General features: G+C 45.9%; 1 protein-coding gene across 2 annotated transcripts; it reads right to left on the bottom strand.

Moving 5' to 3' along the window:
• Positions 1-5,893: 5,893 nt before the first annotated feature.
• Positions 5,894-14,364, bottom strand: LOC140420066 (uncharacterized). 2 transcript variants are annotated; one of them, XM_072504095.1, is made up of 3 exons: positions 14,226-14,364; positions 13,679-13,831; positions 5,894-11,327 (listed from the first exon to the last, which is right to left on the bottom strand). In XM_072504095.1, the coding sequence occupies exon 3, from the start codon at positions 11,013-11,015 to the stop codon at positions 10,341-10,343; it is 675 nt and encodes a 224-aa protein (XP_072360196.1). In that variant the 5' UTR covers positions 11,016-11,327; positions 13,679-13,831; positions 14,226-14,364; the 3' UTR covers positions 5,894-10,340. The 2 variants fall into 2 exon arrangements, with proteins under 2 accessions (XP_072360196.1, XP_072360195.1); XM_072504094.1 differs by lacking the exon at positions 13,679-13,831.
• Between the last annotated feature and the right edge of the window lie 1,454 nt (positions 14,365-15,818).

The raw sequence follows: 15,818 nt of genomic DNA, 5'->3' as shown, positions 1-15,818 counted from the left end.
TATTGTTCATTCCGGGGATTCCGGTGACAACATGTCGTTGGATGTCACACATTAGGTGGCTCCTGCGAGAGTCTCGGATTTTTGGATGTTTATGCCTGGTTTTGGGGTAGTTTTTACATAGGTTGTTGTGGGATGTCATAAGGAGGTTGAGGAATGTCGAAGTCCCAGAGGAAAGGTGCTGGAAAGAAGGGGGCGAGCGAAGGTCCGCCAGCGAGTGCTGCTGTGAGTCCTGCAGGAAGGAAGATGCGGGGCTGGGTCGTCGGGTGGGGCCGCTCCCCTCACCGGGGAAACTCTGACCGAGGTGATGTCAGAGCTTCAGACATAAGTAGATATTACCCCTTTGAACTGAATTGGCCACATTCCTCTCGGAGGTCTGTTCTATTCTCTGAGCCTCACCCATTTGTCCAGGTTGATCCTCGGTCGTCGCTGAAACGGAATCTTTGATGCTTGGTTCTTATTCTCCTTCTGACCAGTGTCCCAGACAGGTCAAATTTACTCTACTTCGAACTGTTGAATGACATTTTTCTTCTAACCCTAGATCCATTCTTCAGACATTGTGGTTAAAGGTGTCAACTCAGGTTCTGCTCGGCATTTCACAATCTTTTCCATCAGTGCATTGCAGATTCTAAATAGGTCACCAGTCAAAAAGTAACAAGGCTCATTTCAAGTTGACCAAAACCTTCCCATCATGCCTGCAATCAGTCATTTTAGCACAAACAGGGTCTTATCGCTACAGTGGAGTTTGAAAGGCTGTTTGCCAAGTGTTTGGAGGTTCTTCGGAGGGAGATGCCTGATTCACTTTAGAGTGGGTGAAGGAGACGATTGCCCTGGTAAAGGTGGCAGAGATGAAGACGTCTGTCGAAGTGTGGGAGCAAGGACAGAAGTTGAAGGGGGGGGGGGGGGAAGGAGACACTGTCACAACACAGTGACCAGTTCGCCTCGATGGGCGAGGAGCTGTGGAGAGTAACAGGAGTCAACAAAGGCTCAGAGCTAAGGTAGGAGACCTGGAGAACTGGTCAAGGAGGGAAAATTTGAAAATCGTGGGCTGCCTGAGGAGTGGAGGGCCTGAGGCCGACCGAGTACTTTGCAAAGATTTTTGCTGCATTGATGGAGGAGGAGGAACAACATTCCCGCTCTGAGTTGGACAGGCCACATCGGTCACTCAGGCCGAAGTCTGAGTGAATGAGCCACCAAGGACGGTTATAGTCTGCTTCCACGGCTACCACATAAATGAGAAGGTTTTGAGCTAGGCACCCTTCATGCCACCCAGGTGCCAGCCTGGTACTTCTGGGGTGCCCAGGTAGCACTGTCAGGCTGGCAGGGGTACTGCCAGGGTACCACATGGGCAGTGCCATGGTGTCAGGCTGGCATTTTGCTTGCACTGGGTTTGAAGCCCGGGGTGCACTGCCCATGTGAGGTGGGGTGGGGAGGCCCAAGGACTCTCTTATAGGTGAGTTGGGACATTGGAGAGTCCGGGGGTCGAGTCAGGGGGGTCAAGGCGGCTTCACTTACCATTATTCCTGCAGTGAGCAGCTTTCCTTTTGGAGATCCTCAGTGCAGGAATAATGCTAAGTGCAGCCTTGGGTGGCATTCCCCACCAGGGCAGTAATAAAAGAGCAGAATGCCATTAGTTAGCGGATGTGAAGTGGGAAGGTGTTGGTAGATGCAGATACCAAGAACTGATGGAGGAGTTGGTGAGAAGGCGGGCGTCCTTTGGACGGGTGAAGGGGGCATTGTATGGCAGCAGAGTGAGATTTGGTGTGGTCTACCCAGCAAAGCTGAGAGTCACTCATAACTCAAAGGACTTTTATTTGGAGGCGGCAGAGGCGTTCGTTCAGGCTGAAGGACTGAGACTGAGATGAGAGTTGGGATTTGGGCTTGGTTGGTGGGGACGGGGATTGCATTCTATTATTGAGGGGTTTCTATTTGATTGGGGTTTTGTTTCTGTCTCTTAAACTCCCCCCCCCCCCCCTCCCCCATTTATCTACGAGTGTTGTGTTTTTTTCCTTATGGTGTGGTTCTGTATTGTTTCTTGGTTTCAGGGACGTGGGGCTCAGTTACTGAGGAGGGGGTGGAGAGGATGGGGGACTCTAGCAGGGGTCACCACACGAGGAAACGTAGGTTGCTTAGTGAACGGGAGTGTGGTGGGGGAGGGGTCACGGTCATTGGAACCTGGTCAAACAGGTTTCAATGGCCCTGGGAGGTATGAATGGTGGGGGGAGGGGCTCGATACTGGGTGAGGTGTTTGCAAGAGGAAGTGGATGGGGCAATTCTGGCAGGAACAGGAGGTGATCCCGTTTAAGGTCAAGGTGGTCGGAAGGAGAGTGAGGAACGCCAAATACTGCTAGAAGAGATTTTGGGATGGATGGGTGATGAGCGGGGAACGCGGACCCAGGGTTCCTGGTAACGAGGAAGGAGTTGGAGGCGAGGTTGGACCTATTGTCCACAGGCAAAGATGTGCATCAGTTGAGAAGAGCAAGGGGGACTGTCTATGAGTATGGGGAGAAGGCAGGGTGTATATTGGCAGGTCAGCTCCGTAGGGAGGCCGCAACAAGGGAGATAGTTTGGGTGCGGGACAGGATGGAGGAGCTGGTGGTGGCTCCAGAACAGATTAATAAGGTGTTTGAGGAGTTCTATAGGGACTTGTATAAATCAGAACCACCAGAGGAGGAGCAGGAGATGAGGGAGTTTCTGGGTGGGTTAGAGTGCCCGAGGTTGGGGAGGTGGAGAGGGCAGGGTTGGAGGAGGGGATGGAGGAGGTGAAGGTGGCGATTGGGAGGATGCAGGCAGGGAAGGCAGCGGGGCCAGATGGGTTCCCAGTCGATGCTGGTGAGAAAGGGGGAGGGTCATGTAGAACAAAAGGGAAAGTCAGGGATTGGTTAGAGTGTGGGTGAGATTAAATGTCAAAAATGTCCTGGAACAAAAGGCAAAGGGAGAGGTAATGGTTGTGGTAAAGAAACAAAGTATTGGTCCAGAGGAATGGCAGAATAAAGGACAGCTCTGGCTGGAAGCAAAATAACATGAAAACAAGATGCAGACTGGCACTCGGCAAAAAAACAAATCAAAATGGAGGAGAGAGTTCAGTGTGTGAAGTTGTTGAACTCAATGTTGAGTCCAGAAGGCTGTAAAGTGCCTCTTGGGAAGATGAGGGGCTGTTGGTCCAGCTTGTGTTGGGCTTCTCCGGAACATTGCAGCAGGCCGAGGACTGAAATGTGAGCATGGTTCCGAGTACAGAAGCTGGGACATGTTGCTGTATTTATACAGGGCCTTGGTGAGGCCACACCGACAATAGTGTGTGCAGTTTTGGTCTCTTTTTCTGAGGAAGGATGTTCTTGCTCTCGAGGGAGTGCAGCGAAGGTTTACCAGACTGATTCCAGGGATGGCGGGACTGTCATAAGAGGAGAGATTGACGAGGTTGGGATTGTTCTCGCTGGAGTTCAGAAGAATGAGGGGGGGGATCTCAGAGAGACGTATAAAATTCTAACAGGACTAGACAGGACTAGGGTAGATGCAGGGAGGGTGTTCCCGATGGTGGGTGTGGCCAGAACCAGCGGTCACAGTCTGAGGATCCATTTCGGACAGAGATGAGGAGACATTTCTTCACCCAAAGAGTGGTGAGCCTGTGGAATTCATTACCACAGGAAGTAGTTGATGCTAAAACATTGAATATATTCAAGAGGCGGCTAGATATAGCACTTGGGGCGGCTAGATATAGCACTTGGGGCGTATGGGTTTGAAGGCTATGGGGATAAAGCAGAATTAGACTCTTGAGTTGGATGATCAGCCATGATCGTAATGAATGGTGGAGCAGGCTCGAAGGGCCAAAAGGTCTCCTCCTGCTCCCATCTTCTATGTATGAGAGAAAGGTGGTGAATTCTAATGGCAGCAAGCAGAAGGTCAGGATCATGCTTGTGGACTGAGCGGAGGTGTTCCACAAAGAGGGCAGGGAACAGGCTACAGATGAATTAAAGACAAACCGTTTGGGTTCATAACATTGTGAACATCCTTTTACTCTGGTTGTCTTTGATCCTCAAGTCATTTTCTGTTTTTTAACCATGTTCTGTTTCATTAATAAACGATTATCAGTAAAAATATTTGATTTTTCTAGACTTTGCATTAGGTTGATGTACTTTAGGGAAAGTGGGTGAGAGGGGTTGACAGGCTCTTTAACGGAAAGTGAGTCCCTCTGAGGTAATTGGCAAAGGAGCCAGAGGGGAGATGAGATTTTATTTTATTTGACACAGCGAGCTGCTCTGATCTGCCTGAAAGCAGATTTAATTGTATCTTTCCAAAGAGTAAAATCTTGAATGGGAAGAATTTGCAGGGCTGTGGGGAAAGGGCAGAGCAGTTGGATGAATGGGAGAGTCCTTTCAAAGAGATAGCAGGGGCACGATGGGCTGAATGGTCTCCTCCTGCAGCCTGTGAATCTGAGCCTCCTGTTTTTGTGCAGGTTAAAAGGGACAGATTTCATTGCAGCCTCTTTCCTGTATATGTATTTAAAGAGACGGGTTTCTCTTTAGCTCCGAGTGACCGATATAATTGGTTGGAGGCCCATTTCCCAGTCAGTCCTCCAGCACCTTCCTGTCTCTCTCTTAGTGCGACGCCCATGGAAGTTTCCCAACTGGTGCGCAAGCCCTGTTATTCTCAGCTAAATTCAGCCTCAGCTCCGTCTCCTGGCTGTCATTGACAAGAGCAATAGACACAGAAAGGTGCCCGAGGCTCAAATGGGAAGTCAATACTTGTGGCTCTAAACCCAGACTTCAACATTTGCCAATCAAATCCATGTTATTTAGACTGGGGTTTCTATTATTACCGTGCCACCCCTTTTCATGTCACATTGATGTACTTTAGGGAAAGTGGGTGAGAGGGGAGACAAAGGGTGGGAGTTTTAAAAGATAACTTTCCCTTTCTAACTTTGTATTGTCTATAGTGTCAGCCGTGGCTCAGTGGGCAGCTCTCTCACCTCTGAGTCAGAAGATTGTGGGTTCAAATCCCAGTCCAAGGACCCGAAAACAAAAATCACATCCAACATTCCTCGTCCCAGCACAGAGGGAGGCTGAAAGAACAGCCTTCTTTCAAATAACTGGTGTGCAAGCCCTGTTATTCTCGGGCAGCACGGTAGCCTTGTGGGTAGCACAATTGCTTCACAGCTCCAGGGTCCCAGGTTTGATTCCGGCTTGGGTCACTGTCTGTGCGGAGTCTGCGCATCCTCCCCGTGTGTGCATGGGTTTCCTCCGGGTGCTCCGGTTTCCTCCCACAGTCCAAAGATGTGCAGGTTAGGTGGATTGGCCATGATAAATTGCCCTTAGTGTCCAAAATTGCCCTTGGTGTTGTGACTGGGTTGTGGGGATAGGGTGGAGGTGTTGACCTTGAGTAGGGTGCTCTTTCCAAGAGCCGGTGCAGACCCGATGGGCCGAATGGCCTCCTTCAGCACTGTAAATTCTATGATAATCTATGAAAATAAGATGTTAAACTGAGGCTCTGTCTGCCCCTCGCAGGTGGGTGTAAAAGTTCCCACAGCCACTATTTTGAAGAAGAGCAGGGGAGTTATCCCCACTGTCCTGGTCAATATTTATCCCTCAATCAACATCACTAAAAACAGATCATCTGCTCATTATCACATTGGTGTGTGTGGGATCTTGCTGTGTGTAAATTGGCTGCTGTGTTTCCTACATTAAAACAATGACTACACTTCAAAAGGCACTTCATTGGCTGGAAAGCACTTTGCGACATCCTGTGGTTGTGAAAGGTGCTATAGAAATGCAAGTTTTTAAATTGAAGATTTCTGTTGTCTGATCTTGTTATCTGGAACTTTATTGATTTCAGCCACCCCCAACCTACCATTTAATAAATTCACTTTGGTTCTGACAAAGCAATTAAGGCAAAGACCGAATTCTCTTTATATTAAATTTAAAAAGTTTATTCAAAGAAACTTTAAGACATTGACTTTTACAACTTCATGTGGGTGATAGTCTGTAGAAGCATAACCCTCTCTGGCTCCTTCTTTGACAGTAATTTCCTTGGAACCCGGCCTCGGGAATCTTCAGTACTTGGCCAGCAAGGAAGACCTTCAGAACCTCTACTTTTATCCCCAAAGTGACCATTACTTCCCGTCAGTATTTATTTTAAAATACTGTTGTAACATGACCATTGATCAATTTGGTCACTGGATTAATTTAATTGGATCCCCAATTACTAACACCACCTTCTCTCATTATCTCAGACAGGAATACAATAGAACTGTTTCATATTATCCCTTTATCTGATTCTATACAATCCCTTATTCATACAGTTTCAAATGTTGAGGCTGATCAGAGCTTGAAGGTCTCTCTAGCCAGTACATTTATCCTCATTGCACATATTTTACATACACAGCAATTAAGCTTTTACATTTTTACAGGAAATAAAACTCTCTTACTATAACTTACTGATTCATTGTTGATTATTTAATTGTCACTCAATTAATGCTCATTACTTAATCAGTCATCGGTTACTGACAGGTAGCTAATTAATACAGTAATCTTTAATTAATACATTTGGTTAATACAATATCCACTGGTTGAAATGAAAATCGCTTATTGTTACAAGTAGGCTTCAAATGAAGTTACTGTGAAAAGCCCCTAGTCGCCACATTCCAGCACCTGCTCGGGGAGGCTGGTACGGGAATTGAACCGTGCTGCTGGCTTGCCTTGGTCTGCTTTCAAAGCCAGCGATTTAGCCCTGTGCTAAACCAGTCCCGTTGAAAAAGATTGTTTTATGGAAGACAATCACTTTCTTTCTTACTAACTTTGATTGGATTGAACAATAAGTCTTAGACTTGAGCCAGACTTTGGCAGGATATGATACCCTGTAGCTTTACAAAATTCTGGAACAATTTGTTACTTTAAATAATTTCGTCTCATTCAGCAGTTTCGAGAAACAGTTTGGTTTATACAGGATGAATTTTTAAAATAAAGGTCCAGTCACGTTTCCGAGTTTAACTTGGCTTCCTTAACTTTGTTACTTACAACAGTGAAGTTGGACGAGTGATTTTTTAAAACAAAATATTATTAATGAGGCATACCCAGAATTTCTGACGTTACAACAGTGACTAAACTTCAAAAGTACTTCAAAGGCTGTAAAAAGCTTTAGGGGATTGTGTGGTCATGAAAGGTGTTATAGAAATAGATATAGAATCCCTTGAGTGCAGAAGGAGGCCATTCAGCCCATCGAGTCGGCACTGACTCTTCCAAAGAGCACTCTACCCATATCCACTCACCCGTAACAAAAGAGAAAATGCTGGAAAATCTCAGCAAGTCTGGCAGCATCTGTAGGGAGAGAAGAGAAGTAACGTTTCAAGTCCAATGATTCTTTGTCAAAGTTAACAGTCAGAAAATGTGAGGAATATTTATACGGTGGAGTGAGAATGAAAGATGAGTCATAGCCACAGAAACCCAGGGAAACGAGGTAATATTCCCCAGTCTCTGACTGTTAGCTTTGACAAAGAATCACTGGACTCGAAACATTAGCTCTTTTCTCTCCCTACAGATGCTGCCAGACCTGCTGAGATTTTCCAGCATTTTCTCTTTCGTTTCAGATCCCAGCATCCACAGGAATTTGCTTTTATCCACTCACCCGTAACCCCATAACCTAATCTGCACATCCCTGGACAGTGAGGGGCAATTTATCAGGGCCAATCCCCCTAACCCATACATCAGGACTGTGGGAGGAAACCAGAGCACTCAGTGGAAACCCACAGAATGGGAGAACGTACAAACCCCACACACACAGTGACCTTGGCCAGAATTGAACATGGATCCCTGGTGATGTGAGGCAACAGTGCTAACTACTGTGCCATTGTGACGCTCAAATAAATGTAATTGATTTTTAGAACTAGTCCCCAAACTTGGATATATCACACTCGGTCCACTCAAAGATCACTCATAAAGACTGAGGCTTGATTTTATGTAACAACCATGTCTTTCACTTCATTTCAAATACCCTGTGAAAATCCAAACACAGTATCTCATGAAAGTATTTGATTTAAAACAGAATGACTTGTTGTGATTTGGGATTCACTGCCTGACAATGGTGCAGGAAGTAAATTCTACTGTAACTTTCAAAAGGGAACTGGACAGATTCTGCAGGAAAATAAACTTGCAGGGTGATGGGACCAATTAGACTGTTCATTCAAAGAGCTAGCATGGGAATGCTGGGCTTAATGGCCTCCTTCTTTGCCCTTTGATTCTCGTTTACATTTGAAGAAAATCTTAGACTTGAACCAGAGTTTGGCCGTATTTGGGAAATATCTGAAATCCACTTCCTACGAAGGGGGTAGAAGCGGAGATGATGAAATGTTTCCAATAGGAAATTGTATGGGCTTTTGAGGGAAATAAACCGACAGGGGTACGGGAATAGAACAGGACAATCATTTGATCAATAGAAATCTACAAGTTGTGAATCTTTGGAATTCTCTACCCCAGAGGGCTGTGGGAGCTCAGTCACTGAGCGTGTTTAAAGCAGAGACTGACAGATTTCTAAATACCAATAACACAAAGGGATATGGGGATAGTGTGGGGAAAAAGGCATTGAAGTGGATGATCAGCCATAATCGTATTGAATGGTGGAGCAGGCTCGACGGGCTGAATGGCCAACTCCTGCTCTTATGTTCCAATGATACAAAGATAGGTAGGAAAGTAAATTGTGAAAAGGACATAAGGAGGTTACAAAAGGATATAGATAGGTTACGTGAGTGGGAAAAGATCTGTAAAATCTAATATTATGTGGGAAAATGTGACAGTGTCCATTTTTGGCACAAAGAATAAAAAAGCTTATTATCTAAATGGTGATAGATTGCAGAGCTGAGATTCAGAGCGATCTGGGTGTCCAAGAGCAGGAATCACAAAAGGCGAGTATACAGGTACAGCAAGTAATTAGGAAAGCTAATAGAATGTTATTGTTTATTGTGAGGGGAATTGAATATAAAAGTAGGGAGGTTATGCTTCAGTTATGCAGGACATTGGTGAGACCACATCTGGAGCACTGTGTACATTATTGTTCTCATTTAAGGAATGATGTCAATGTGTTGGACGCGGTTCAGAGAAGGTTTACTGGACTCATACCTGGAACTGGAGGCTGGTCTTATGAGGAATGGTTGGACAGGCTGGGCCTGTGTCCTGTAGAGTTTAGGTGACTTGATTGAACCGTATAAGATCCTGAGGGGCCTTGACAGGGTGGATGTGGAAAGGATGTTTCCTCTGGTGGGAGAATGTAGAAATTGAAGTCACTTTAAAAGTAATAACTTGCCCATTTAAGGCAGAGGAGAACCTTTTCTCTCAGAGGGTCGCGAGTCTTTGGAACTCTCTTCCTCAAAGGGCAATGGAAACAGAGTCTGTGAATATTTTTAAGGTAGAGCTGGATAGATTCTTGCCAAGAAGGTGAAAAGTTATCGGTGGGTCAGCGGGAATGTGGTTTTGAGGTTTCAATCAGATCAGCCGTGAACTTATTGAATGGTGGAGCAGACTCGAGGGGCCGAGTGGCCTACTCCTGCTCCTAATTCGTATGTTATCACATCCTTTATAATAGATTGTAGCATTTTCCCACCTACTGATGTCAGGCTAATGGGTCTGTAGTTCCCCGTTTTCTCTCTCCCTCCTCAAATAGTGGGGTTATATTTACCACCTTCCAATCTGCAGGAACCATTCCAGAATCTATAGAATTGTGAAAGATGATCACCAATGTATCCACTATCTCTACAGCCGCCTCTTTCAACACTCTGGGATGTAGAGCATCAACGTTTGGGGATTTATTAACTTTCAACCACATTAATTTCTCCAGTACTACTTTTTCACTAATCTCCTTCAGTTCCTCGTGCTCACTAGTCCCTTGGTTCTCTCGTGTTTTTAGGACAATTTCTGTCTCTTCCTCCGTGAAGACAGACACACATTGTTTAGTTTCTCTGCCATTTCCTTATTCCCCATTATAAACTCTCCTGTCTCTGCCTGGAATGGACCCACATTGGTCTTTGCTAATCTTTTCCTTTTCACATTCCCATAGGAGCTTTTCCCGTCGTTTTTTGTTTCTCGCCAGTTTGCTCTCATGTTCTATTTTCTCTTGATCAGTTTATTGATCCTCCTTTGCTGTATTCTAAAACAAGTTCCCAATCCTTAAGCTTACGCTTATTTCGGTCACTTTATGAGCCTCTTCCTTTGATCTAATGTAACCTTTAATATTTCTTGTTCGCCACAGTTGCATCCATTTTCTTGTATCAGATTCCCTGAGAGAGAAAGAGAAGACAGAACGAAATGCAGCTCTGGATGTAATTGAAGCAGAAACTATAACAGCAGAATCCAACACTGTAATCAATTGTGAACTTGTTGGTGTCTCAGCAGGGACGAGGAAACACAGAATCCCTTCCCACACTGAGAGCAGATGAACGGCTTCTCCCCAGTGTGAACTCGCTGGTGACTCTGCAGGCTGGAGAACTCAGTGAATCCCTTCTCACACTGAGAGCAGGTGAACGGCCTCTCCCCAGTGTGAACAAACTGGTGTCGCCGCAGGTTGGATAAGTGAGTGAATCCCTTCTCACACTGAGTGCAAATGAACGGCTTCGCCCCAGTGTGAACTCGCTGGTGTGTCTGCAGGCTGGATAACTGAGTGAATCCCTGCCCACACACACAGCAGGTGAACGGCCTCTGCCCAGTGTGAACAAGCTCGTGTCTTCGCAGGCTGGGTAAGTCATTGTATCCCTTCTCACACTGAGAGCAGGTGAACGGCTTCTCCCCAGCATGAACAAACTTGTGTCTCCGCAGGTTGGAAAAGCGAGTGAATCCCTTCCCACACTGAGAACAGGTGAACGGCTTCTCCCCTGTGTGAACTCGCTGGTGTGCCTGCAGGTTGGATAACCGAGTGAATCCCTTCCCACACTGAGAGCAGGTGAACGGCCTCTCCCCAGTGTGAATGCGCCGATGAGCTTCCAGTGCAGATGGGACTCCGTATCCCTTCCCACAGTCCCCACATTTCCACCATTTCTCCATGTTTTGGGTCTCCTCGAGTCTCTCCAGTTTGGACTATCAGTTGAATCTTTGACCACACACAGAACACGTGTATGGTTTCTCCCCGCTGTGAATGGTGTAATGTTTTTTCAGGCTGTGTAACTGGTTAAAGCTCTTTCCAGTCAGTGCGTGTGTCTCGGTGCTTTTACAGTCACACTGATGTTTAAAATGTTTTGAAACCAACAGGTTGGGCAAACACGACTCCTTCTAGATAATGGCTGATGAATCGAGTGACTGTCAGATCTAGGCGTGATGTTTGAGATTGTGGTCTGTAAATCCTATCCTTTTAACATCCTGTAAAAGGAATTTACAAAAGACATCACTGTCAGGACAGGATAGAAATTCAGAACAGATTATTTTAATTTCTCTGGAACATTCTTTCCTCTCTCGTTGCTCAAAAGCTGTAAATCTCCGTCCCACACACTCTCCCTCCATTCTTACTCTGCTGCATCTAATATTCACCCTCCCAATTCACCTGAAGGTGCTGATTCAGGCCGAGTGACAGATCCATGCTCACTGCTTCCTGTCCTGGACACAGGGATCATAACAAACTGAAGCTGCAGTCGGCCATTCAGCCCATCGATCCTGCTCAACCATTCAATGGGATCATTGGCCGATCTACCTCAGCACCATTTTCCCACACTATCCCCCATATCCCTCAATATCTTCAATATTGAGAAACCTGTCAATCTCTGTCTTGAAAATACTTGATGATTGAGGCTCAACAGTCCTCTGGGGTAGAGAATTCAAAAGCTTCACTACTTTAAATTAATTGAAGATCCTGGCCACGTGTCACTGTCCGTGTGGAGTCTGCACATTCTCCCAGTGTCTGCGTTGGTCTCACCCCCACAATGTAAAACGATGTGCAGGGTCGGTGAATTGGCCACGCTAAATTGCCCCTGAATTGGGAACTCTTTAAAAAAAAAAAAAAAAAAATTAAAATAAATAAATGTACGGGATTTGGGTGTCGCTGGTTAGGCGAGTATTTGTTGGCCATCCCTAGTTGCCCTTCAGAAAGTGGTGGTAAGTGGCCTCCTTGCACATGCACTGTGCTCTTAGGGAGGAAGTTCCAGGATGTTGCTCCAGCGACAGTGAAGGAATGGCGATATATTTCCAAGTCGGTCTGGTGAGTGACTTGGAAGGGAACCTCCAGGTGGTGGGGTTCCCAGGTATCTGCTGCTCTTGTCCTTCTAGATAATAGTGGTCGCTTTGCTGAGCACCTTCGGTCTGTGCACATTCAGGACCCTGACCTTCCAGTTGCTTGCCATTTTATTTATTTATTTATATGAATTTGGAGTACCCAATTAAAGGGACAATTTTACCGTGCCAATCCTCCTATCTGCACATCTTTGGGTTGTAGGGGCAAAAAGGCAAGCAGACACGGGGAAAATGTGCAAACTCCACATGGACAGTGATCCAGAGCCAGGATCGTACCTGGGACCTCGGCGCCCTGAGGCAGCAGTGATTAACCACTGTGCCACCGTGCTGCCCCTGCTTGCCATTTTAACACAAGACCCTGTTCCCAAGCCTGTCCTTGGCTTGTTGCAAGGTTCCAGTGACGCTCAACACAAACTGGAGGAACAGCATATCATCTTCCGGTTAGGCACGCTACAGCCTTCTGGTCTCAACATCAAATTCAACAACTTCAGATGATTAGCTCTACCCTACCTCAACCCCTTTGTTTTCTTTCCGTTTCATTTTAACTGTCCATTACCTTTTATTTCTTTGTCTTTCTTCATATATATACTTCCCCCTCACTCTTTCCCCCTATCTTATCACCCCATTCTTTACTTTTCATTCCCTTTGCTTCCCCCCTTTTTCTCATTTTACCTCTCTGCCAACCATGCCCCCCTCTCCCCACATCTGTCACAGCTTATCCTCTGATTTTAGTTTCTCTGCTGTTTGTCTTTCACACCTTTTATTCTCTCTGGGGACTGCCATTATAATCTTTATTTTATTAATAATCTTTATTGTCACAAGGAGAATTACATTAACACTGCAATGAAGTTACTGTGAAAAGCACCTAGTCGCCACATTCCGGCACGTGTTCGTGTACACAGGGAGAATTCAGAATGTCCAAATTATCTAATAGCACATCTTTCGGGACTTTTGGGAAGGAACCGGAGCACCCAGAGAAAACCCACACAGACACGGGCTGAACGTGCAGACTCCGCACAGTGACCCAAGCCGGGATTTGAACCTGGGACCCTGGCACTGTGAAACCACAGTGCTAACCACTGTGCTACTGTGCTGCCCTTTAGCACTCTTTTTCCTTTGTTTCTGACTCATCTTTCTTTCCTTCACCCTACAGTATAAATATCTCCCACTTTCTATCCTTTTTCCCTTTGACAAAAGGTCACCTGGACTCGAAAACATTAGTTCTTTTCTGTCCTTGCAGATGTTGCCAGACTGGCTGAGATTTTTCAGCATTTTCTCTTCTGGAAATATATAACGTAGCTCTACAGTACTATATTACACAACTAGAAATAATAATAAATGTGCTTTATTACAGAACCAACAATATATCTAATCTGTATGATATAACACTACACATATTTCAATCCTACATTAATTTACTGTCCCCTTAAATGTCAGCCATCTCCTGGGGAAACCAGCCCTTTAATTGTGAACACTAGGAAAGAGACCATCAGGGGCAGCAAGGTAGCACAGTGGTTAGGCCAGTTCCTTCACAGCTCCAGGGTCCCAGGTTCGATTCCCGGCTTGGTTCACTGTCTGTGCAGAGTCAGCACGTTCTCCCCTTGTCTGCGTGGGTTTCCTCTGGGTGCTCCGGTTTCCTCCTACAGTGCAAAGATGTGCAAGTTAGGTGGATTGGCCATGCTAAATTGCCCTTAGTGTGCAAAATGTTTAGGTGAGGTTACTGGGTTTCGGGGATGGGGTGGGCTAAAGTGGGTGGGGTGGTCTTTCCAAGGGCCGGTGCAGACTCAGTGGGACAATTGGCCTCCTTCTGCACTGTAAATTCTATGAATCCTTTTCGCCAGACAAATAAACGTGTCAAGCTGAGGGAGCAAAGGATGTCAATGTCTTTAAGAGAGAGAGACCTGGGCCAAGCTTTCCAGAGTCTGCACCCTCCCGGGATTCACTTCCTTTCCCTTCAGTTGCTGCAAGTGACCAATTGAAGGTGCGAATGAGAAAATAAATGGAAAGGGGGAAAAAAGAAAGTGTTTTACTCACAGATGTTCCGCACAGCAGGACGTTTCAGTCTGCATGAAGCTGAAACGTCATTAACACAACGCCCGCGTTTTGATTGGCTGGAGGACCAGAGTCCTTCCAGTCCTCCAAGTTTTTCCATTGGTTGCTGGCCGACTGAAATAAATAAGCAACGGATGTCACGTGGTCATGGATGCCCTTTTGACCTCAGTTGGAATAACCTTCCGTGCGCATTCGCATCTTTTCTTCTCCTTTGGATAGAGCGATTTACCCGGCGCGGGGGACTATGGGGGATTCAGCCGCTAGTACCCATCCGGAGCCCAATCTCCAAACTCCAGGGACTGGGATAAAAGGGAGTGGGGGGAGGGCGCAGTGACCCCGCCCTGACACAAAGTACATGTGGGTAGTCACTGGGTTTGATTGTGACGTCCCCCTTCAGACACCTGGGTGACATATTGGGGAGGGCAATAGGTGAGAGAGAAACTGAACCCGAGAGTCAGCATCGTCAGGGGAGGAGAATTGGGGAAAAGCAGGAGGAGGATAGTGGGATGAATTAGTGTTACAGTCAATAGGGAGGGAGTGTGTGGAGGCAGAGTCAGAGAGAAGCAGTATTTTCTGTCACATGATCATGAACTTGGACAATTTTACCAAATCATCTGTGAAACCCGGATTTACAATGTCCCTGTGAAACACCTTGGGATATTTAATTACATTAAATGTGCTGTATAAATGCAGATTAACCTGATATTGAAGGCTGTCACTTGAGCTCCTCCACTACCCTGAACACCAAGTCCCCGATCATCAACAGTCTGATTAACCAGCTTATTCACACAGATCAGACCAACCCAGCCCACCCATTCTCAGTGAATCTGCTTTTCTCAGGCTCCCTTGTAACTCCATCCCTGCTCTCACTGCGTTGAGCGCAAGTGTGAGCAAAGCATTTTTGTCTTCAGATTTTTACTGTGAGAGGTTACACCTATCAGGAGACGATGAATAGGCTGGGTCGCTGCTCTCTTCAAAATACAAGGCTGAGGGACTAATGGAGGGCTGTAAAGTATGAAAGATTTTGATACACATGGAAAATGTTTTCACTTGTAAGGGTAAGAGAAAAACTAGAGGCTATCAATGTGAGAGAATCTAATCAGGAACTCAAGACAATCTTCTTCCCCAGAGAGTGGTGGGAATGTGGAACTTGCTACCACAGGGATTGGTGGAGGTGAATATCATCGATATATTTATGGGGAAGCTGGTTGAGCACATGAGGGAGAAATGAACAGACGGATACATTGATAGAGTCAGATGGGAAAGCATGAGAGGAAGCTCAAGTGAAGTACAAACACTGGCATGGATTGGTTGGGCTGTTTCTATGTTGTATATTCAATGTAATTTAGCCTGGTATTCCCTTTAACTCTCCCATAGTCGATTCCGGGTTAAAGAGAAACAGTTTCACTCCTGGAAAAACATTTCAGCTCATTGTTTCCAGCTATTGTCCAATCAGTGCCTCTTGTCAGCCAGGTATCCGTGTGAAGAGTCAAGGTATTCAATTCAACTACAAATATCTCCTGTAATTTGTCCCAATATATCTGTGAAGAGCAGATCTTTTTTTTCAAATGGGCT

Source organism: Scyliorhinus torazame, chromosome 5, assembly GCF_047496885.1.
Source record: "Scyliorhinus torazame isolate Kashiwa2021f chromosome 5, sScyTor2.1, whole genome shotgun sequence".
Lineage (NCBI taxonomy): Eukaryota > Metazoa > Chordata > Chondrichthyes > Carcharhiniformes > Scyliorhinidae > Scyliorhinus > Scyliorhinus torazame.
Note: the sequence above shows the minus strand (reverse complement) of the source record. Positions and strands in the feature narration are given on the sequence as shown.

Excerpts from the sequence above, each read along its gene's own strand:
- LOC140420066 (XM_072504095.1), bottom strand. The coding sequence starts at position 11,015 with ATGGAGAAATGGTGGAAATGTGGGGACTGTGGGAAGGGATACGGAGTC.